The following is a 24216-nucleotide window of genomic DNA, read 5'->3' as shown; positions in this document are numbered from 1 at the left end:
TAAAATCTATAAATAATCTCCAAGTTATGTCAGGTAGCAATTTAAACTTCCTCTTTGGCTAACATTTTAGGTATGCAAATAGCCAGACTTGTCAACAAGAAGCAAAATACTCCATTTTGAGTTTTCCTTCTTTTCCTAATTCACATTTAAGAATAGGAAAATCAATAAGGCAAAGAAAAACTCATGAGTTGAGTAATATAAAAACTAAAATAAAAATTAACAAAGGAAAAGGAAAAGAAATAACTTGGATAAAGTTAAAAAGCTAAAATACAGTTGCTGATTTTTTAAACAAAATTAGGATCATAAATTAAAAGGCAAATGTTTAATATTTGTGCTAATTTAATCCTCACTTGTTCCCAAATGAATTAAAGAGGTATTCAAAGGTGTTGAACACAACTTTGAGTCATTTTTTATGTTGAATTATTTGATTCATAGCAGAACTTCATTTTGTAAAAAAATTATCAAAAATGCTTCACTGCTCTGATCTGCGTCAAAAACCTAAGCAATGAATGTACATTAAAATAAGTTCAAGTAGTATCAAATTTTTGATTCTATAATTAGCAAATGTTTTACATATAATAGGAATTAGCCCTGATTGTTTTCAGAGGAAGGTAGCCGTTATGGACAAAGTTATGTTTTCTTTTGTTTTTTATTTAAAGTGGTTATTATTATTTTTTTAATTAATTTATTTTTGCTGTGTTGCGTCTTCGTTTCTGTGCGAGGGCTTTCTCTAATTGTGGCAAGTGGGGGCCACTCTTCATCACGGTGCGCGGGCCTCTGACTATCGCGGCCTCTCTTGTTGCAGAGCACAGGCTCCGGATGTGCAGGCTCAGTGGTTGTGGCTCACGGGCCCAGTTGCTCCGCGGCATGTGGGATCCTCCCAGACCAGGGCTCGAACCCGTGTCCCCTGCATTAGCAGGCAGATTCTCAACCACTGCGCCACCAGGGAAGCCCAAAGTTATGTTTTCTTAACAGCTAGATTTTTCCTCAAACAGATAATTTACTATGACAGTGATTTTAATTAAGCAAAGAAAAAAAAATACTTATGGTAAAGAATCACATAATCAAATAACTATTATTGTTTTATTTCAACCACTTTTAGGGCTAGGTTTCTGGTTTTGAAATAGAGAATATCAAGTAAAAAAGAAAGAAAATGGAATAGTTTTTAAAAATAAGTGTACAGGGCTTCACTGGTGGCGCAGTGGTTGAGAGTCCGCCTGCCGATGCAGGGGACAAGGGTTCGTGCCCCGGTCCAGGAAGATCCCACATGCCGCAGAGCGGCTGGGCCTGTGAGCCATGGCCGCTGAGCCTGCGCGTCCAGAGCCTGTGCTCCGCAACGGGAGAGGCCACAACAGTGAGTGGCCCGCGTACCGCAGAAAAATAAAAAATAAAAAATAAGTGTACATATACTATAGTATAGCATTTCATATATGCCTCCAAACATTAATATCCATATAGAGAAACATATTGATTTGAATTAATTTATCTACTTATGATAATATGAAAATTTCCTCATATTCCTCTAATTTCTGGGGAAGGAGGTAAGAAGACTGATTTACTCTGAAAATTCAGTGAAAGGGTTTTCATTTGTTTAAAGATATTTTATTACAAATGCCCTCGGAATTATATTAATTTAGCATTAGGAAAGATCAATTTTAACTATATTGTACAACCTACAATAAGTACACACACATCTTAAAGGAGCATAGAATTTATTTTTCTCACTTACTTATTGAAGCTATCTCTCATCATTTAGTAACACTGTTAACAGGAATATCGTATCAAAAAATAGTTAATAAAATTTTTGATAATATTTTCCTTATAGCACTTATTATTAATAATTAATAGGGATACACTGAGTGCCAGCTATGTAGTTGGAAACAATCAAATTCAAAATGTTCATTTTTGCTTTTAAATAAATTCACAGCTATAGTATGTTAGATACTATATACAGTGCCAATTAATAAAAGTATATATTAGGCACAAGGCATTTTATTTGCTGTGGATGGAGAGAGAAGACTGGTTAATCTGAAAAAAGTCCAAATGAATTTTCTCTTTCATTTTTCTATTTAATACAATCAAAACTTAAGTATAAGTTATTTCAAGGGTACCATATTTTAGAATTCACCAATGATAAAAGAGAGATACATGTAAACTTAATAAATACTATGAAATGGAATAACTAACCACTGAATAATCTGAGATGACTTTCCATTCAAATGTCTGTACTCTCGTTTTGTTTTGGGTTTGGATTATTCCAAAATGTCTTCTATAAATAATCAACTGCTTAGCTCTAATATTTTAATGGCTTGGTTCTTTTATGAGGTAATTAAAGATAGAAGAATGGTAACAACAAAGATGTTTAGGAATGAAAAGGTAATGTTTTCCTAACAAAGATTCACAAAACTTATGCATATGACATATATTTTAACATTTAAATAAGAAATCCAAATTATCAATTAAATGTCAATAAAAAATTTAGAAAATATAAATCTAGTTGCTGGGGTAGAGAAAACAGGTTTTCTGCTCCCAATTTTCTCCTTTTATTATTCTAGAATCAATATGGTATTTGCTTTTTTATTCTTTATTTCAGCACATGTGTACACACACAGTATGAAACAGATCATTTTGGAAGCATCTAACATAAAGCCTGGCATGTAGGAAACTAGTATGTTTCTTTATTATTTCATTCACTTACTTAGAGCACTGGCAAAAGAAAACTCACCATTCAAATATCAAAAGTACAAACTATAGTCAAACAACTCTGGTTTTACATTAAAAAGTTAGGAATTCTTCTGCTTACCTTTTCCTGACACTGAATCACGGCGGTTCTGGAGATAGTACAACAGCTGTTCTACCTCATTTAGCTTTGAGGGATGAATGAGTTTACATTCTTCAACCACCTTTCGTGCCAGGGAAGTTATATCTGTGTTGGCATTGAGACTCTTAAGACGAATGCTGCAGGCATATCAGAATTTTCCAACTCAGGTATTATTAAAATAAGTGATAACTCAAAGAATACTTCTTTTAAATAATTTACAAAACATTTAAATGTACCTAACATAGTCTCTTTTAGTAAAATATAATAAAGTATTAGATATAACTAGGCTTAGAAAAAAATGCAAAGCAATGATTTTCCTTGAGCTGGATAAGTAAGATAACAAAAGGAATGGTAAAATCTACATCTGACTCTTCTAGGCACGATAGCATATCCAGAGAGCTTGTTTTTAAAGTCTTTCTGATATCACATAAAGTTTTTAATTATTATTAGATGTGAAAATCCATACTGCCAAAAATAAATCATTTTCTTGACCATATTCACAGTCATTTTCTTTTCAGTTAGGGGTAAGACACAATATTAATATATTTGGATTCGGTTGTTCTGATGGAAATTATATAGAAGACACAAGAAAAAGAAGTAGGATGCATTTTAAGATCTATACGAGTAATGCTGAAGAACAAATAAATATAGTTATAACTGTTAGTACATTAAAAAGAAAGACAAAACAGGTTCTCCCTCCTTTTTAATTTAATCCAGGAGATTCACTGGAAGGTCAATAAGAAAAGGTTGTTAAAAATCTGGAAACAACTACCAATTTACGTGGATTCATGGCACCAAAGAAAGCTATAAGGACATAAAATTAGGTTCAGGGTGAAGACTCAAACTGGTGGCAAAAGATTCTTGCAAAGCAGATGCATTCATGCAAAGCTTAGATTCAAAAAGAGAAACATAAGAAAGTAGCCACTATGTTGAAATACTTCTTAGTGAAGATGGCCAATTTTTGGAGACACTCAAGGTATTAGAGGCAACAGGGACAGAGACCTCAGAAAAATGTCCTGCACTTAGCATCTGTGAAATCATTATTCAGATACAGATGATCTCTCCTGAAACAAGTCTAGTAAAGTGATTTGAATACTGTTCACAGCTTTATAGTCATCCTCGAATCTGGTCCTCTTGGGATCTATAAGCTACCTAATAGCCTTTAATAAATTCCTTTTATGCTTGAATTTTCTAAAGTGGCTTCTAATGTCTGTAACAAGAACCCTAGCAATACTCTGTCCCTTTATTTTAATTTTTCTCTAATTTATTTGGCTGTTTAAGTTCCTACCTTTTAAATCTTTTAAACTGTTTAATATTTTTGTATAACTTTAGCTGCCCATCAGAAAGCAGAGATATAAAGAAAAGTCTATTCAGAGAAAAACTCTCAAAAGACATCTCCACGTTTAATTTTAACAAGGAACTGGGAAATCTTGAGTTTCCATAAATCTGATTGAGAAGAAGCACAAAAGAAACTCTATAAACATGTATTTTTGAAATTTTCCTACTTGTTTTTTTAGAGCAGTTTTAGGTTTACAGAAAATCTGTGCTGAAAGTACAGAGTTTCCATATATGTCCCCACTACCCTCCCCCAGTACAGTTTCTTCTATTATTACCATCTTGTGATAGTGTGGTAACTTTGTCACAATTGATGAATCACTATTGATATATTATTAACTAAAGTCTAAGTATACATTGGGGTTCACTCTTTGTATTGTATAGTTCTGTGCACTTGGACAAATGCATAATTTCATGTATCCACCATTAAAGTAGCATACAAAATAGTTTTGCTACCCTAAGAATGCCCTGTGCTCCACATATTCTCCCCTCCCACCCCCGAACTCCTGACAACTTCTAATCTATTTTTACTTTAGTTTTGCCTTTTCTAGATGGTCATACAGTTGGAATCATACAGTATATAGCTTTTCCAGTCTGGCTTTTCATTTAGCAATATTCATTTAGGTTCCTCTGTGTCTTTTCACAGCTTGATGGTTGATTTCTTTTTAGTGCTGAATAGTACTTGACTATATGCATGCAACACAGTTTGTTTACCCATCTGCCTACTGAAGGATATCTTGGTTACTTAAAATTGTTGACAGTTATAAATAAAGCTGCTATAAACATTCATGTGTAGGTTTCTGTGTGGAAATACATTTTCAACTCATTTGGGTTAATATCTAGGAGCACAACTGTTGGATCATATGGTAAGTGTATGTTTAGCTTTGTAAGAAACTGCCAAAATGACTTCCAAAGTAGCTGTAGCATTTTGTATTTCCACCAGCAATGAATGAGTTCCTGTTGCTCTACATCCTCACCAGCATCTGGTGCTATCAGTGTTTTAGACTTTACACATTTTAATAGGTGTGCAGTAGTATCTTGATTTAATAAAGCAGATTTTTTCTATCTTTTTTTAGATTTATTTTCTACCAATATATATATTAGCAATCTGATTCATCATCTTCTTTCCATCCAAGTAACAGAAAGATTCTCTTCTGTTAGTGTGTACATCTCTCTCCTAAATCCTTCCCTTGTTAAAAGAGACAAAAAATATGTAGGACTAGAATTTTTAGAAAATGTCAGCTGTGTGCTCACTGATTATTTCTAAAATAAAAAAATAGGCCCCCTTCATTAGGCAGCCCATGCCTATTAGTAATACCAAAAACTCATACCAAAAAATGCCCATATTGGGCTTTCCTGGTGGCACAGTGTTTGAGAATCTGCCTGCTAATGCAGGGGACACAGGTTCGAGCCCTGGTCTGGGAGGATCCCACATGCCGTGGAGCAACTAGACCCGTGAGCCACAACTACTGAGCCTGCGCGTCTGGAGCCTGTGCTCCGCAACAAGAGAGGCCACGATAGTCAGAGGCCCGCACACCACGATGAAGAGTGGCCCCCGCTTGCCACACTAGAGAAAGCCCTCGCACAGAAACGAAAACCCAACACAGCAAAAATAAATAAATAAATTTTTTAAATGCCCATATTATTTTTGGACCTTAACCATAGATTTCTCATAATGAAATGTTCAGAAAACTGGGACTCTGTTGAAGGTGAGCTTATACATTCCTTTATACGATAAGGGAGAATGAAATACATGTCTTCTGGACCTGAGCCACAGCACTGACTACCACAATTTAATGACAGTTTCATTTCACACCTATCTCAATCTATATGAGTGTCCCCCTCAAAACCTTCACCCCCAGCTGCCACCATTGATAAATCCTCCTGAACTATGAACAAACCATATTCTTCTTTTGCTCCCACAATATGATTCCTCTGCAAACCTTGAGCAGCCAGGTTGAATACCACAAAGTTGGGTTACAGAGGTTTTTCCCATACTGATGTTTAAATCCACTTACACTAGCCAGTTGGTAGTAACTCTTTCCAAGTGGCTGACTCTAGTGAATGTACCCCTTGTCTAGAAAGCCTACAGATTTTCAAACAATAACAACATTCTCACTTTTTTTTTTTTTTTTTTTTGCGGTACGCGGGCCTCTCACTGTTGTGGCCTCTCCCGTTGCGGAGCACAGGCTCCAGACGCGCAGTCTCAGCGGCCATGGCTCACAGGCCCAGCCGCTCCGCGGCATGTGGGATCCTCCCGGACCAGGGCACGAACCCTCGTCCCCTGCATTGGCAGGCGGACTCTCAACCACTGTGCCACCAGGGAAGCCCTCACTTAATTTTAATTGAATAAGTCTACTGACTACACCATTAAAAACTAAAAACTAAATTTCTCTCATGAAATGTGGATGCATGAGGTTCTAAAGGCAAAGACCCCCTAATCTGCTAGCTTTTCTTTGGAAGTCAAATTAATAAAATCTCAAGAGACGTTACTTTCTCAAAATGTACAAAATTTAGGCAGCAATAACAAACACACAAATGGAAGAAAGTGTGAGAGAACACAAAAAACTGTGAGCATGTGAGTTAAAATCTACAGTGTAAGTATGTATGTGTGCATGTGTATATCTCTTCAATCTAGTGGATTATCCAAAGACTCGTTTATTTTTAATGAATTATCTGTGTAATTTAGCCTTTTAACCCAAATAAGAAGAGAGACTACAGATCTTAGTAAGACAGTAGGTAGCTTCTCTCTTCAGGTTTCTATACAATGAAGTTTCTTAATTGAAACACTATAAAAATTTGGGGCCAAATAATTTTTTGTTTGTAAGTGCCTATCTTACGCATTGTAGGATGTTTCGCAGCACCCCAGCCTCTATCCACTAGATACCAATAGCATCCTCCAGTTATGAGAACCAAAATGTCTCCAGGTACTGCCAAATGTCCCCTGGGGGAAAAATCCTAACCAGCTGAGAACTACTGCTATATATTTAAAATATAGTGCTGTTCAGTGTGCTAAATACTATCACATGCACTTCTAGCATCCTGAATATACTTAATACCACCAAAACACACTAACTTTTTAACTAGTTCCCAAATTAAAATTATCTATGGGGGGAAGAAAGTTGGGAAAGAATACTAGGTGATCTCAGACCCTCTCTACTTCCATAAAACTATGGAAGAAGCGCAAGATCATCGCCAGCGCAACTGAAGACTTATGAAGAAGGCCAGTTCCCAAGGGACTCCTGAAAGTACTATGAAAGCAGGAAGGAAAGTGTGTAGAACATTGGGAGACCTAAGCTCAATTCATTTAGTCAGAAAATGCTTGTCCTATTACTAATTATCTTTCACAGCGCTAGATTTTTAAGGGATGAATTCAAGGTACATGCCCCATTTGTGAATTCTGGATGTCATATCACTTTCTGTAATTCCAGGGAAGAAAGAACAACACAGGATCCCCTAAGATACAAATTTCCTAAATAAGCTAAAAAGTCCTATATAAACATATCTTTTATAGTTGATTTCACAAGTTATATTCTATTATATGCATTTACTAAATGGGATAAATAAGAATAGGCATTTTTCATTAGATTCCAATTATGCTCACATAAACATGATTTTCTCTGGAATATACTCTATATTTATAATTTAATATAGTCTCTGCTTCACTGAGATAATGTATGTCTGTAAGAACACCATAATCATTTATCATCTATGCAAGTTTAAATAACATCAGAATTCTATAAAGTTTACTACTTTCAAATGTGCACAAATGAAGAAAACTTACATTTTTTGGCATTCCTTTCGTTCTCCCAACATGGGATCCCCCATTTCTCCAAGAATGGTAGCTTCCACTTCATATTGAACAATGAGTGCTTTTTCTGATGGATGTACATCAATATTTCCTCCTTTAACTTTCCTATTAATATAAAATAAAAACAGACATAGCTACATTAAAAGCTCACAAAACATGCAAGGTTTTTATCTAGTTCCTAGTTCCAAAAACATGTGCGCTGGATTAACATATGCATTTAAATCAGATTTACTCTTGACTTGGACCAAGAAATAACTCTTTTTCTCCAACTCTGTAAACTCTGTACTGTACATGTAATTCTTGGTCTTGCAGAAAGTACCTTTATGAATAGTTCTGAGAAAAAATACATTTACCCAAAGAATCATGCATAATAGCCAGTGAATAAAACAAACAATTAAGATGGTTTTGGAGAGAATAACCTCAACCAAAAGTCAGCAATTCAAAACCAAAGGTAGCTACCCCAAAATTTATATTAAAAAAAATAAACTGCCCAATAATTGGCCCATTAACTGTATCACAGAATGACATGAATTATCTAAACTGCAAAATAATATTATGTATTATCTTACATAATTATATAAATTGAATTAGTACCTAAATCATTCTTCAAATCACACACAAGTTGTGTAACAAAAAAGCATTTATAGGTTATATTCTATAGTCACAGATCTCCAATTATAGTGCCATCAGTAGTTTCAATAGAAAGATTGTATATACTTTGTCCCCAGACCCCTACAGTTATAGAACAAATTTTTTTAATTGAAGTATAGTTGCCTTACAATATTATACTGGTTTCAAGTGTACAACATAGTGATTTTATATTTTTACTTTGGCTATAATCCTTGTGCTGTACATTATATCCTTGTAACTTATTTTATACCTAGCTATTTGTACCTGCTAATCCCCTTCACCTATTTTGGCCCTCGCCCTACACCTCTCCCTTCTGAGGACCACTAGTTTGCTATCTGTATCTCAGAGTCTGTTTCTGTGATGTTATATTTGTTGATTTGTTTTATTTTTATATTTTACATATAAGTGAAAACATACAGTATTTGTCTTTCTCCGCCTGACATTTCACTAAGCATAATATCTTCCAGGTCCATCCATGTTGCCACAATAATGAATTAATCACTACTTGTTATTGGCCACTTTAGGATCTGATAAAATGAGTTTTATTAAAGGAGATTAAGCAATGGAAACAAGCAAAATTACCCACTGTAGTCCGAGCCAGCTAGCTGGCTAGTGAGGTCTTTTAGCCTAATGGGAAGGAATAGAAATATGACAACACCTTAAATTCCAATAAACAGAAACTCAAAGCTTTTCCTTCAGTTAGGAATAATTGGCTTATTATGCATATTTTCAATGTAATTTTTAAATTTTTTTTCACCAGAATTCTTTATTACAACAAGGGTAAGGCTCTTCAGTCTGTATTAGTACAATGATTAAGAGTCAAGTGTAGAGACAGAGTAGGAAATCAAATATACAGAAGCTAGAGTCTAGGTAGGTCAGCAACTAAATTGACAGTAAGACATACAGAACAAAGCCTATAAAGAATAAAAGCAAAAACCAGGTAGGCCAGTAAAAAACAGGGAGTTGGGTTATTAGATATATACACACATATTAAAGAGAATGGTACAGCTTCCAAAAGATAAGATAAATGCATACAAGTTCAGACTATCAGTCAAAAGCTAGAGAAACCACAGGAATCAAGAGAGTAAGTAAGAGAGCTGAAAAACATATGTAATGTAGCATTAAAGAAACTAATTATAAAGAGAACTAGTTATTTGCTTCCTGATGAAATGGAGAGCAACCCCAGTACTGAACTTCTTATATAGGAGAGTGTAACTGTATCCAATTGAAAAGAATCATAAGGATGAAATGTAAGTGCAGATCCTAAGAGTAACCTTATACCAACACTTTCAAAGAGGGTCTTCCACATATTAACAACTGACGGAAAAGCATAATTGTTATCCTCTGGTCTGATATTTTGCCTTTCTCCAAAGAAATCAAATAGTTCAAAGAACCTCACTATTGCTTTTCAGCTTTCGTTTGCTTTTTTCTTTTCTGTATGTGTGTTTTAAAAAAGTTAATTAATTTTATAATATTTATTTTTTATTACTAATACAATTTATGCTTACTGTAAAAAAACAACACAGAAATTAGCAAAGAGAAAAAATAAACTGAAAAAGTTAGAAGAAACCAATTGTTACCATTTAGCACATACACATCCAGACATTTTTCTATCTATATGTAAATAATATATAATGAGAGAATGTCAGCTCTAGAATTTCTTTAAAGAGGCTTAAGGGTAGCAATCTGGTAGAGTTAAAACTACATTTGAATAGCAATTCACATAAGGTTGACACAAGTATTAAATGTTTATATCATTGTGGGGGCTGATGGAGATTATGGGATGGATAAACCTCTTCCCTGTTCCCCTTGGCACTGCCACTGAATATATAAAATACACATATTACCAACTAAGCTCATATTATATATACTGTGTGTAACATACTTTCCAAAATTACTATATAATGACTTTAAAAGAATACTTTGCCTTTAGAACTTCATATAGTCAAATACTAGATACTCCATTTGTTGAACACCTTAATTCTTTTTTTTTAACATCTTTATTGGAGTATAATTGCTTTACAATGGTGTTAGTTTCTGCTTTATAACAAAGTGAATCAGTTATACATATACATATGTTCCCATATCTCTTCCCTCTTGTGTCTCCCTCCCTCCCACCCTCCCTAACCCACCCCTCTAGGTGGTCACAAACCACCGAGCTGATCTCCCTGTGCTATACGGCTGCTTCCCACTAGCTAGCTATTTTACGTTTGGTAGTGTATATATGTCCATGCCACTCTCTCGCTTTGTCACAGCTTACCCTTCCCCCTCCCCATATCCTCAAGTCCATTCTCTAGTAGGTCTGTGTCTTTATTCCCGTCTTACCCCTAGGTTCTTCATGACCTTTTTTTTTTTTCTTAGATTCCATATATATGTGTTAGCATACGGTATTTGTTTTTCTCTTTCTGACTTACTTCACTCTGTACAACAGACTCTAGGTCCATCCACCTCACTACAAATAACTCAATTTCGTTTCTTTTTATGGCTGAGTAATATTCCACTGTATATATCACCTTGATTCTTTATTTCTAACTTACATTGCATGAAATTTACAAGATTCCCTCACAAAACGTTCAAAACCATTTGCAGGACAATTGGCTGATTTACAAAGTAGTTCTCTAAAGGCTCAAAACATTTTGTAATTCAGTTACTCTATATTTACGAATGATATAAATATTTTAAAATTGACAAACATGGTTTCAAATTCTATTTTGGTTGGTAAAATATTCCAGCTTTTTGGACACAATTATGAATTATGTCTACATGCAACCTGTGACAAGTACACATCTGCTATTGATAGCTGATTTAGTATGAAAAATTGCTTTTACCATAGCAATGTGCCTCATCAAAATTTATACTTGTATTATCACCACAAAATGAACAATTTTATCTTAAATGCTATACTTCTTTTTTTTTAACATCTTTATTGGAGTATAATTGCTTTACAATGGTGTGTTAGTTTCTGCTTTATAACAAAGTGAATCAGCTATACATATACATATATCCCCATATCTCTTCCCTCTTGACCCTCCCTCCCTCCCACACTCCCTATCCCACCCCTCTAGGTGGTCACAAAGCACCGAGCTGATCTCCCTGTGCTATGCAGCTGCTTCCCACTAGCTATCTATTTTACGTTTGGTAGTGTATATATGTCCATGCCACTCTCTCACTTTGTCACAGCTTACCCTTTCCCCTCCCCATATCCTCAAGTCCATTCTCTAGTAGGTCTGTGTCTTTATTCCTGTCTTACCCCTAGGTTCTTCATGACATTTTTTTTCTTAAATTCCATATATATGTGTTAGCATACGGTATTTGTCTTTCTCTTTCTGACTTACTTCACTCTGTATGACAGACTCTAGGTCCATCCACCTCATTACAAATAGCTCAATTTCATTTCTTTTTATGGCTGAGTAATATTCCATTGTATATATGTGCCACATCTTCTTTATCCATTCATCCAATGATGGACACTTAGGTTGTTTCCATCTCCTGCCTATTATAAATATACTTCTAAACTGAATTTAACATGGCATTCATAATGATGTCAGATATTTAACAATTGCGACAATGAACTTCAAATGCTTTATTTGGAATCCATGAATCAGGTGAGAAATAATTTAGCCCATTATTAGAATTAACTGATTTACTATTTGTAGCATCTTATGACATTGATATTAAACTTATATCTTTTAACTGTCTGCAAATTTCTTGTACTAATGGAGCCTTCTTAATAACAGGTCTACCTCACCTTTTTTTTTTTTTAACCTGAACAAGAAAACTGGAACCAAAAATGTGCTAAATTGATTTAGAAAAAGTTTTGCTTTTTTAATCTCAATATGAAGTCATGCTTCACAGACTGATATAAGATATACCTTTCTTTATCTACATGTGATAATTGTCACCTTCAGGCAGAGTATTCTTAACTACTAACTTCTAAAGTACATCCTGATGTTTCTAGACTTCATGTGGTCGATGATATCATTATGATCCCTACAACAGATAACAGATGCTGACTAACACTGTGCTCCATATTCATCATCAATTTCCTAGAGAAACAAAATTTATCCCTTTATTTTTCATTAAACAGGTTTTTTTAAAAATTATTGCTGTCAAAAGGGTTTATTACAGGTTTGTGTTCAAGACTGTGATGTAGGAGGTTCCTGAACTTACCTCCTCCCATAGATGCACTGAGTCTATACCATCTATGAAACAATTTCCTCTGAATGCCCCCCCGCCCCCACCTTGGGACTTCCCTGGTGATCCAGTGGTTAAGACTCCATGCTCCCAATGCAGGGGGCTCCCAATGCAGGGGGAGTCCACACGCCGCAACTAAAAAAAAGAAAAACAAAAAACCCAAACTAGCTGAGCAATGCCCACAAATTGAGCAAACAAGAAAACCCACATTGAAGCAAATAAGAGAGACTGAGACACAATCTTGCCATAAACCCCACATCTGGTGTGGAGACCCACAACTGGGCAAAAACTCACACCTGAGCTGCTACTTGAGGAATGAAGGATTTGAACCCTACATCTGGAACCCAACTTTTAAGACCTACACCTGAGAGACAAACCCCCAAAACATCTAACTTCCATGAGACCCCAGTGGCTATATCAAAACAGTTGAAACAGTTCTTAAAGGGCTTGCACATGCAAGCTCACCCACCCTAAAGCCTAGTGCAGAGGCAACTGACTAAAAAGCACCTAGACTTTCTGTTAAAAAGGATTATTTGTTTATCTTAAAGGGTCAGCCTGAGGGACCAGCATCTAATTTAGCATATGAGTCTACTGAAATACACAGGATGGAGGCTGGCAGGTTCCATCTTTATGCTCTCCAGATCACCAGTATCTCCCAGAAAAGAGCTTGTACTGCTGTCTTCTGGTGCCCTGATTATTGCAGCTGCTGCCCAGGGGACACCTCTAGATCACCTGACTCTGGTGGCCCTCAGGGATTACGTTCCCAGGACCCACAGGACCATAACAGAGAAAGGGAGTTCTTAACTGGCTACCACTCCCAGGGCACAGCAGAGAGGCAACAGACTGAGGCAACTAATCTTTCTATGAAAGAGATCTGTTAGCTTATCTTCATAGCTGTGGACTTAGCGGCAGGCTTCTAATTAAACACATCTAAAGGCTGACTGTCATCCTCTCCAGAGACCTGGGAGAGCACTCTCCCTCTGTCCCACTCCAGAGCACTAGTATATCCTGGAGGAGAGCTTGTACACTTATCTGGTGCCCCAGTTTTTGTGGCTGCCACCCAGGTGATTACCTGGTTCTGGTGGCCACTGGGGCTTGTATTCATGAGTTCAAAGAGACATTAGTGAAAGAAAAAAAAACAGTTATTAACTGGTTATTACCCCAGAACTCAGCTCAGAGGGAGCACTAAAAATAGTATATATATATATACTAAAAATATATATATATAATATATATATATAAAAATATATATATAAATAAATATATATAAAATATATATATATTATATATAAAATAAAGTAGGCTACTTGGACAATCACTAAGGTCTGAAAGACAACCAAGAGCTAGGCATGGTTGAATAAAAAGGTTCATCTCCTAAACAAGACCACTCCTTCCAGAATGGGAGGGGTGGCTGTTTTATCTAATGCATAGAAACCAACACAGAGTCAAGGAAAATGAAGAAACAGAGGAATGTGTTTCAAGAACAAGATAAAACCTCAGAAAAAGACCATAATGAAACAGAGATAAATGATGTATATGATAAAGAGTTAAAAGTAATGATCGTAAAGATGCTTGCTAAGTTCAGGGGAAGAATGGATGAACAAAGTGAGAATTTCAACAGAGATAGAAAATATTAAAGTACCAAATGGAAGTCACAGAGTTGAAGAACACAATAATTGAACTTAAAGATACAACAAAGGGCTTCAACATTAGACTCGATGAAGCAGAGGAAAGGATCAGTTAACTCAAAGACAGGGCAACGGAACACACCCAGAGAAGTAAAAAGAACAAAAAAGGGGTGAAGACAGCTTAAGGAATTTATAAGTTAACATCAAGCAGACCAACATTTGCAATAGAGGGGTCCTAGAAGGAGAAGAGAAAGGGGCAGAAAACTTATTTTAAGAAATAATGGCTGAAAGCTCCATTAACCTGAAGAAAGAAACAGACATCCAGATCCAGGAAGTCCAGAGAGTTCCAAAAAAAGATAAATCCAAAGACAGCCACAATAAGACACATTATAATTAAAGTGTCAAAAATCAAAGACAAGGAGAGAATCTTAAAAAAACAGTAAGAGAAAAACAACTTGTTGCATGCAAGGGGAACCCCCATAAGACTATCAGCAGATTTTCAGCAGAAATTTTGCAGGCCAGAAGTAGCAAAATATATTCAAAGTGCTGAGAGGAAAAAACTGCCAACCAGTTTTTTTTTTTTTGTTTGTTTGTTTGTTTTTGCAGTACGTGGGCCTCTCCCATTGCAGAGCACAGGCTCCAGAGGCTCAGGCTCAGCGGCCATGGCTCACGGGCCCAGCCGCTCCGCGGCATGTGGGATCTTCCCAGACCGGGGCACAAACCCATGTCCCCTGCATCGGCAGGTGGACTCTCAACCACTGTGCCACCAGGGAAGCCCTGCCAACCACTTTTTAGTCTACACAGCCAAGTTCTCCTAGTGAATTGAAGGACAGATAGTTTTCCTGAAAGATTTATGAAAATACAAATCTCACTGGTAAAGGTAAATATGTTGTAAAACTCAGAATAATCTAAAATGTTGTAAAGGTGGTAGGTTGATCACTTATAAAGCTAGCATGAAAGTTAAGAGATAAAGTAGTAAAAATAACTGTAACTACAAACATTTGTTAAAGACACACAAGATTAAAAAAATGTAAATGGTGACATCAAAAACGTAAAATGAGGGGAGAGTAAAAATGTAGAGCTTTAGAATGTGTTCAATCTTAGGGTGTTAACAACTTGAAATAGACTGTTATAAATGTTTTTACATAAGCCTCATGGTAACCACAAAGCAAAAACCTATAGTAGATACACAAAAGATAAAGAAATCTAATGACACTAGAGAAAATCTACAAATCACAAATGAAGAGAGCAAGAGAAGGAGGAACAGAGGAATTACAAAACAGTCAGAAAACAATGAACAAAATGACAATAAGTATCTACCTATCAATCATTACTTTGAACGTAAATGGACTAAATTCTCCAATCAAAAGATACAGAGTGGATAAATGGTTTTAAAAAATGACCCATCTATATGCTGCCTACAAGAGACTCACTTCAAATGCAAGTGCACACTCAGATTGAATGAAGGAATGGAAAAACGTATTCCATAAAAATGGAAATCAAAAGAAAGCTGGGGTAGCTATATTTATGTTGGGTAAAATAGACTTTAAGATAAAGACTGTAATAAGAGACAAAGAAGGGTATTATATGATAATACAGGGGTCAATCCAATAAGAAAATAAAACATTTGTAAATATTTATATGCCCAAAATAGGAGCACTTAAATATATAAAGAAAATATTAAAAGACCTAAAGGGAGAAATACACAGCAATACAGTAGTAGGAAGAGACTTTAATACCTCACTTTCATCAATGAACAGATTACCTAGACAGAAATTTAATAAGGAAACATTGGCCTTAAATGACACATTAGACCAAATGAACTTAACAAACATAAACAGAACATTCCACCCAAAGGAACAGAATACACATTCTTCTCAAGTGCTCATAAAACAGTCTCAAGGATAGATCATATGTTAGGCCACAAAACAAGTTTTAATATTTTTAAGAAGACTGCAATCGTATCAAGTATCTTTGCCAACCACAATAGTATGAGACTAAGAATTAATTACAAGAAGAAACTGGAAAATTCACATATAAAGTTTCAGCACATACTACTGAACAACCAATGTGTCAAAGAAGAAATCAATACCTTTAAACAAGTAAAGGTGGAAATACAACACACCAAAACTTAAAGGATACAGAAAAGCAGTTCTAAGAGGGAAATTCATAGAGATAAATGCCTACATCAAGAAACAAAAAAATGATCTTAAATAAACAATCTAACTTTACATCTTAAGCAATTGGAGAAAAAATAGCAAACAAAGCCCAGAGTTAGTAAAAGGTAGGAAAAAACAAAGATTAGAAGGGAAATAAATGAAATAGATACTATAAAGACAACAGGAAAGATCAATGAAACTAAGGGGTGGTTCTCTGGAAAGGTAAATAAAATTGACAAACCTTTAGCTAGGCTAACCAAGAAAAAAAGAGAGGACTCAAACACAGGCATACCTTGCAGATATTGCAGGTTCAGTTCCAGATCACTGCAATAAGGTGAGTATCATTATAAAGCAAGTCATGTGAATTTTTTGGTTTCCCAGTGCACATAAATGTTATGTTTACACTATACTGTGATATACTAAGTGTGCAATAGCATTATGTTTAAAAATCAATGTACATACCTTATTTTTAAAGATATTTATTTCTAAAAAATGCTAAGCAGCTGCGCCTTCAGCAAGATATAATCTTTTGCAATAGTAACATAAGTGATAACTGATCACAAATCACCATAACAAATATAGTAATAATGAAAAAATTTGAAATATTGGGAGAATTACCAAATGTGACAGAGACAAGAAGTGAACAAATGCTGTTGGAACAATGGCACCAAGAGACTTGCTTGGCTCAGGGGTGCCACAAACATTAACTTATAAAGAATGCAATATCTGCAAAGTGCAATAAAGCAAAAGGCAATAAAACAAGGTATGCCCATAAATAAAATCAGAAATAAAAGAGACATTACAATTGTTACCACAGAAATATAAAAGATCTCAAGAAACTACTATTAAAAATTAACTCCAACAAATTAGACAACATAGAAGAAATGGATAAATTCCTAGAAACATACAACCTCTCAAGACTGAATCATGAAGAAATAGAAAATCAGAACAGACTGATTCCTAATAAGGAGATTAAAACAGTAGTCAAAAACCTTCCCCAAAAAGCCCAGGACCAGATGGCTTCATGGGTGAATTCTATCAAACATTGGAAGAATTAACACCAATCCTTTTCAAACTCTTCTCAAAAACTGACGAGGAAAGGACACTCCCAAACTCATTTAATGAGGCCAGCATTACTGTTATATCAAAACCAGACAAAGACACCAAAAAAAACAAATCTGATGAATACAGATGCAAAAATCCTCAACAAAATGCTACAAAACTGAATTCAACAATACTTTAAAACAACAATCATACACCATTATCAAGTGGAATTTATTCCAGAGATATGAAGATGGTTCAACAAACATGAATCAATCAATGTGATACACCACAAACAAAATGAAGGATAAAAGTCATATAATACCATCTCAATAAATGTGGGAAAAGCATTTGACAAAATTCAACATACATTTATTATAAAAACTCTCAACAAAGTAGATATTGAGGGACGAAACTCAACAATATAGACGGTATATGACAGGCCCACAGCTAACATTATACTTACGGGTGAAATATTGAAAGCTTTTCCTGAAAGATCAACAACAAGGCAAGGATGCCAAGTCTTGCTACTTCTATTCAACGCAGTATTGGAAGTGGTAGCCAAAGTAATTGGGCAAGAAAAAGAAATGAAAAGTATCCAAATCAAAAAGGAATAAATAAAGCCATCACTATTTGCACATGACATGATATTATATAAAGAAAATCCTAAAGACTCCACCAAAAAACTGTTAGAATAAACAAATTCAGTAAAGTTGCAGGATACAAAATCAATGTATATAAGTTAGTTGCATTTCCTTACACTAATATGAACTACCAGAAAGAGAAATTAAGAAAACAATCTCATTTACAAACGCATCAAAAAGAATAAAATACCTAAGAAATAAATTTAACCAAGGATGTGAAAGACCTGTATGTTGAAAACCATAAGACAATAATGGAATAAACTGAAAAAGACTCAAATAAATGGAAAGATATTCCATGCTTATGAACTGGAAGAATTAAAATTGTTAAAATGTCCATACTATCCAAAGCAATCTAAAGATTCAATGCAATTCCTATCAAATTCTCAATGGCATTTTTCACAGAAATAGAACAAAAAAATCCTAAAATTTGTACAGAAACACAAAAGAGCCTGAATAGCCAAAACAATCTTGAGAAAGAAGAACAAAGTTGGCAGCATCATGCATCCTGATTTTAATCTATATTACAAAGCTACAGTAATCAAAACAGTATGATATTGGCATAAAAACAGACACACAGATCAACAGAAAAAATAGAGAGCCCAGAAATAAACCCACACATATATGGCCAATTAATTTATGACAGAGGAGCCAAGAATATACACCTGGGAAAAGACAGTCCTTTTAATAAATAGTGTTGAGAAAACTAGATGGCCATATGCAAAAGAACAAAACTGTACCGCTATCTTATACCATACACACAAATCAACTCAAAATGGATTAAAGCCTTAAATGTAAGACCTGAAACCATAAAATTCCTAGAAGAAAACATAGGCAGTAAGCTCCTTGCCTTTGGTCTTGGTGATCATTTTTTGGATCTGACACCAAAAACTAAGGCAACAAAAGCAAAAATAAATGACTGGTACTACATCAAACCAAAAAGCTTCTACAGAGCAAAGAAAACCATCAACAAAATTAAAAGGCAACCTACCAAATGGGAGAAAATATTTGCAAATCATATATCTGATAAGGGATTAATATCCAAAATATATATATAAGGAGCTCATACAACTCAATAGCAAAAAACCAATCTAAGCAAAAAATGGGCAGAGGATCTGAACAGACGTTTTTCCAAAAGAATATATATAGATGGGCAACAGGTACATTACATAAAAAGGTGTTCAACATCACTAATCATCAGAAATATAAAATCAAAATCACAATATCACCTCACACCTGTTAGAATGGTTATTATCAGAAAGTCAAGAAATAACAAGTGCTGGAGAGGATGTGAAGAAAAGAGAAGCCTGTGAACTGTTGGTAGGAATTTATATTGGTTCAGCCACTATGGAAAACAGTGTGGAGGTTTCTCAAAAAATTGAAAATTGAACTTCCATATGATCCAGCAATTCTGTTCTGGGTATTTATCCAAAAGAAATGAAAACACTAACTCCAAAAGATATATGTACCTCCATGTTCACTGCAGCATTATTTACAACAGCTAAGACATGGAAGCACCCTAAGTGTCAGTCAATGGATGAATGGATAAAATATACGTATATCTGTGTATACACCCACCCCCACCCCCCACACACACACTGGAATATTATTCAGCCATAAAAAAGAAGAAAATTTTGTCATTTGCAACATGAATAGAGCTTAGGGCAATGTGCTAAGTAAAATAAGTCAGAGATAGAAAAACAAATGCCATATGATCTCACTATTTATTTTTATCTAAAAATAAAGCAAAACAAACAAAACCTGAACTCACAAATACAGATAACAAATTGGTGGTTGCCAAAGGTGGGAAGTGGTTGAAGTGGATGAAGTAGGTGAAGCTGGTAAAAAGGTATAAACTTCCAGCTATAAAATAAATGAGTCCTGGGGCTGTTATGTACAGCATGGTGACTATGGTTAATAATACTATATTGTATATATGAAAAACTGCTAAGTGAGTAAATCTTAAAAGTCTCATCACAATAAAAAAGTTACTGTATAGTGACAGATGTTAACTAGACTTACTGTGGTAATCATTTGGCAATATATACAAATACTGGATCATTATGTTGTACAACTGAAACTATTATAATGGTATATGTCAATTATATCTCAATTAAAGAAAAGATTTCAACTCAATGACCTAATTTTCCACCTTGAGGAACTAGAAAAAGCAAACTAAACAACAAGCTAGTAGAAGGGAGGAAATAATAGAGACAGAGATAAAAGAAATAGAGAATAGAAAAGCAATAGAGGAAATCAAACAATTAAAAGTTGGTTCTTTGAAAAGTTCAACAAAATTGACAAACCTTTAGTTAAACTAAGAAAAAAAGGGAGAAGACTCAAATTACTAGAATTGGAAATTAAAGTGGGACATTATTACTATTATCTCTGACCTCATAGAAATAAAAAAAAATACTATGAACAACTGTAAGCCAACAAAGTAGATAACCTAGATGAAATGGACAAACTGCTAGAAATTCACACACTACCAAAACTGACTCAAAAGAAATAGAAATTCTGAATTCCCCCAAAATAAGAGGTTGAATAAGTGATCAAAACTTCCCAACAAAGTCCAAAACCAGGTAGTTTCACTGGTGAATTGTACAAATTAACACCAATCCTTCTCAAACTCCTCCAAAAACTAGAAAAAGAGGGAACACTTCTTAATTCATTCTATGAGGCCACCATTACCCTGATACCAAAGAAAGACAAAGACGCCATAAAAACAGAATATATTTTTGAATATAATTTATGAATATCCTTTATGAATACTGATGCAAAATTCTTACCCTTCTGAAGCTTATAGACCAGCAGGAAAGACAAACAATAACAATAAAATAGTAAGAATGAGAAAAGACAAGGTATTAGCTATCATGGAAGCTAGCAGGTATATCTGACCTGGATGGCAGATTGTGGGGTGGGAAAGGGCAGCTCAGGAAATACCTTCTAGAAAAAGTGACATTTAAGCTAAAACAGGTAAGATGAAGAGTTAGCTGGATAAAGAACAAGGCAAATACCAGGCAATGGGAAGGGCACTTGGAGTCTAACACTGAAACACATAGGGATCTAAAAGAAGTTATTTCTGTAAGCCTGAAGTATGGAATTGTTGGGGGCAGGAGGGGAGCAGAGACAGATGAAGCTGAAAAGGTTGGTGCTGTAACTCTAAGAGCAATGGAAAGCCATCAGAGAGTTTTAAGAGGCAAAAAACAAAACCCACTAGATTAACTGTCTATTTATTTGTGTGCATATCTGACTGAGGATATGAACTGTGTCTATTTAATCATTTCCTCAGTGATCAGAACAATGCTAGGCATGGTCTAAGTATTTGGTAAGTATGTATTAAGCACTATTGAATCAGAACACTAATGGGTAGCAGAACAAAAAATGAAACCTCATTTTTGATTCTATAATCTATTACACATGTAAACATATAGAGACTAGAGATTCCTCAGTGATAGCTACAATGAAACCACTGAAATTAAATAATTAAAATTAGAATGAGTCAATTAGATTGAAAACATACTGCCCTCTTGTTAAAAACAAAATAATAAAAGTAAAAATATTGCAAAAGGAATGAATATATGTAATTACTATCAAAGAATCAATCATTAAAATGGAATGTTCTGTCATATCATAAGCCATCGGGCCTATATGATTATATGTTGGATGCACATTTCTAAACTGAAAGCAGGCAATGCAAACTATTTATATTGTCAAAATTAGACAAAATTGAGAAGTGTATATTTCAGCCTGTCCAGATTCTGACCTTATTTTACTTCAAACATTATAGTGACTTGTCTGATTTTTTTGTTGAACTCCACATAATTTAGCTTTAAAAGTAAGCAATAGGTTACGAATTACAAGTCACAGGATGCCTAAGGGACCACAGGATACCAGAATCCTAAGAAAAACTATTTTCTGGCACAACTACATTACATGAAAATAAGCTAATGATATAATAGTGACTCTTTGCTCTAGAACAACCTTGATTTTAAAGTTGAAGGAGAAAGAATTTCTTGTTTTCTTCTTTCACCAAATTTTCAATCAAGATATTTTAAATGACCAATGTAAGTAAAATGCAGTGAGGAAATAAATGCTGACTATATACTTGTTATGATTACATATTCTTTTTTGAAATTTTTACTGATAAGCTCTGGTTATGTAACAGTTTCAGATATATTTCTATAAAATGGGACAGGCAGGCAATATATGCTTCAGGCCTAAAAAGACAGTGAATACAGTTGGTTGCTTGATTGATTTTACAATAATTTCAATCCCTTTTAAGAGTCTATTTAAAGGTTAGATCTTTCTGTGATGATCAGGGCCCTGCCAAGCTGGGATAAATACGTTCAGTAAAAGTATACTATGAATTGAAATGATGCCACCACCTTACATGCATGTTTTATCTTTTTAAAACATTTTCATATTTGGTCCTTATACCTATCATAAAGTAATACTTGCCCCATTTTTAGATAAGGAAACTGAGTCCAAAAGAATACATGTGATTTTCCAGGGTATTTGCACAATCAGTAACAGGGACTTAGCTAAAAATGGAGACTCCTAATTAAAATATTTTTTTGTACTGGATCACTGCTAACTCTTGGTCCAGTGAGAGTTATTCTTTTTTGAGGGATGATCTTATCTTTGACCTGAGTCAAATAAATAATCCCAACAGATTACATTTTTCTTTAAGGAGTAATTGATACTACATATATTTTTAAACTAAAGAAATGATGGCCTGTTTCATGTCAAGCTCCTGAACAAACCTCTTGATAATTACGAACCTCCTACAAAAATTATACTGTATACATGGCAGTGAAATGGATGAGGAAAGCAGAAATAAACTGGAAAGCAACATCTCAATCCAGTCTCCCATTAATTAAAAGCCACCACTTCTTTCCCCTTCATTTCAAAACCCCATGGCAGTGAACCCCAAATTGGAGACATAGTACAGAGGCGCCAGAAGACTTCAGTTCCAGGATCCCACAGGATTTATCTATTAAAGGAAAATGGAGAGTCGGAGTATCGGGGAAAAATAGGAAGACGCAGTTTACTCCGCCCTTCGTTCCTCTACCCTGAACAATGTAATGTAGCAAGGAAACCATCTGCAATGCTGTCAGGTCCCCGCTGAGTCAGGTAAGAGGCTGGAGAAACCCGCACCCCCTAAGGGCCCCTTCCTCTTTTTAATTCACCTTTTCCCCCCTCCCTTTCCGTGATTTCTCCCCTGTCTCCCACCCCTCTTGTAAGCTTTGCCCAGTGACATCTCACGGCCAACCCAAGAACCTTTTAAGAATAACCTCAGGGTCCGGGCAAGGAGGGTAGGACCGAGCCTTGGGGGGTCGTCACCTTTTGAGGTATCTGGCGTCCTCCCCCTGCATGGCGGCGGCGACGGCGGCGTGGGGAGGATGGGGGTGTCTGAGAGAGGCCGGCGGGGCTATTTCCGGGGACGCTGGCCAAAGTACCCCACACCCAAAGGCGATGACAGTCCTGAGGCCTGCAAGGCGGGGCAGCTACAGCGCTCTGGTTACCAGGGTGAAGCCGCCGGCTCCTCCCACGGCTCCTAGGCCCCAAAACGCTGGCGCTGCCCAGACCCGCCCAGAGCGGCCTGTATGAGCTCCGCCTCAAAGCGCATGCGCCTACTCCGCGGCGCCAATACGCGCAGGCTCAGTATGCGGTGCTGGCCTTTGGGACTAATCTGACGCACCCTGGAGCGGAACGTGAAGGTATTTGCAGCAGATTTCAGCGCGCGTGGTTAAGGAGTGGCTCCGTGGTCACCGCCCCCTTGAGGATGGGAATTGAAAGAGTCATCCCGGTCAGTCGAATTGATATTTCAGGTCCTTCGCTTGAAAAGAGGGAAAGGAAATCCGTTAACCTTTTAATTAGAGAATGCTCTAGAGCAGTCAGGCCCTCGGCTGGTAACCTGTAAAGAAAGGTTTGTATTTGGGGCATTGTGGAA

The 24216-nt window shown here is 35.7% G+C and overlaps 1 protein-coding gene across 3 annotated transcripts in view; it reads right to left on the bottom strand.

The window, feature by feature from the left end:
* The window catches only part of KIFAP3 (kinesin associated protein 3), a 158413-nt gene extending 134519 nt beyond the window's left edge, over window positions 1-23894 (bottom strand). The window contains exons 1-3 of one of the 3 annotated variants that reach the window (XM_060296557.1): window positions 23607-23894; window positions 7941-8072; window positions 2804-2958 (exon numbers count right to left, since the gene is read on the bottom strand). In XM_060296557.1, the coding sequence (XP_060152540.1) occupies window positions 2804-2958; window positions 7941-8072; window positions 23607-23638 (319 nt within the window). In that variant the 5' untranslated portion in view covers window positions 23639-23894. The remainder of the gene's footprint in view (window positions 1-2803; window positions 2959-7940; window positions 8073-23606) is intronic. The other 2 variants (XM_030875504.2, XM_030875507.2) reach the window with 2 other exon arrangements.
* Window positions 23895-24216: the final 322 nt, after the last annotated feature.

The sequence above is a fragment of the Globicephala melas genome, chromosome 1 (assembly GCF_963455315.2).
Source record: "Globicephala melas chromosome 1, mGloMel1.2, whole genome shotgun sequence".
NCBI lineage: Eukaryota > Metazoa > Chordata > Mammalia > Artiodactyla > Delphinidae > Globicephala > Globicephala melas.
The sequence above is the reverse complement of the archived record's forward strand: the minus strand, read 5'-3'. Positions and strand labels throughout refer to the sequence as shown.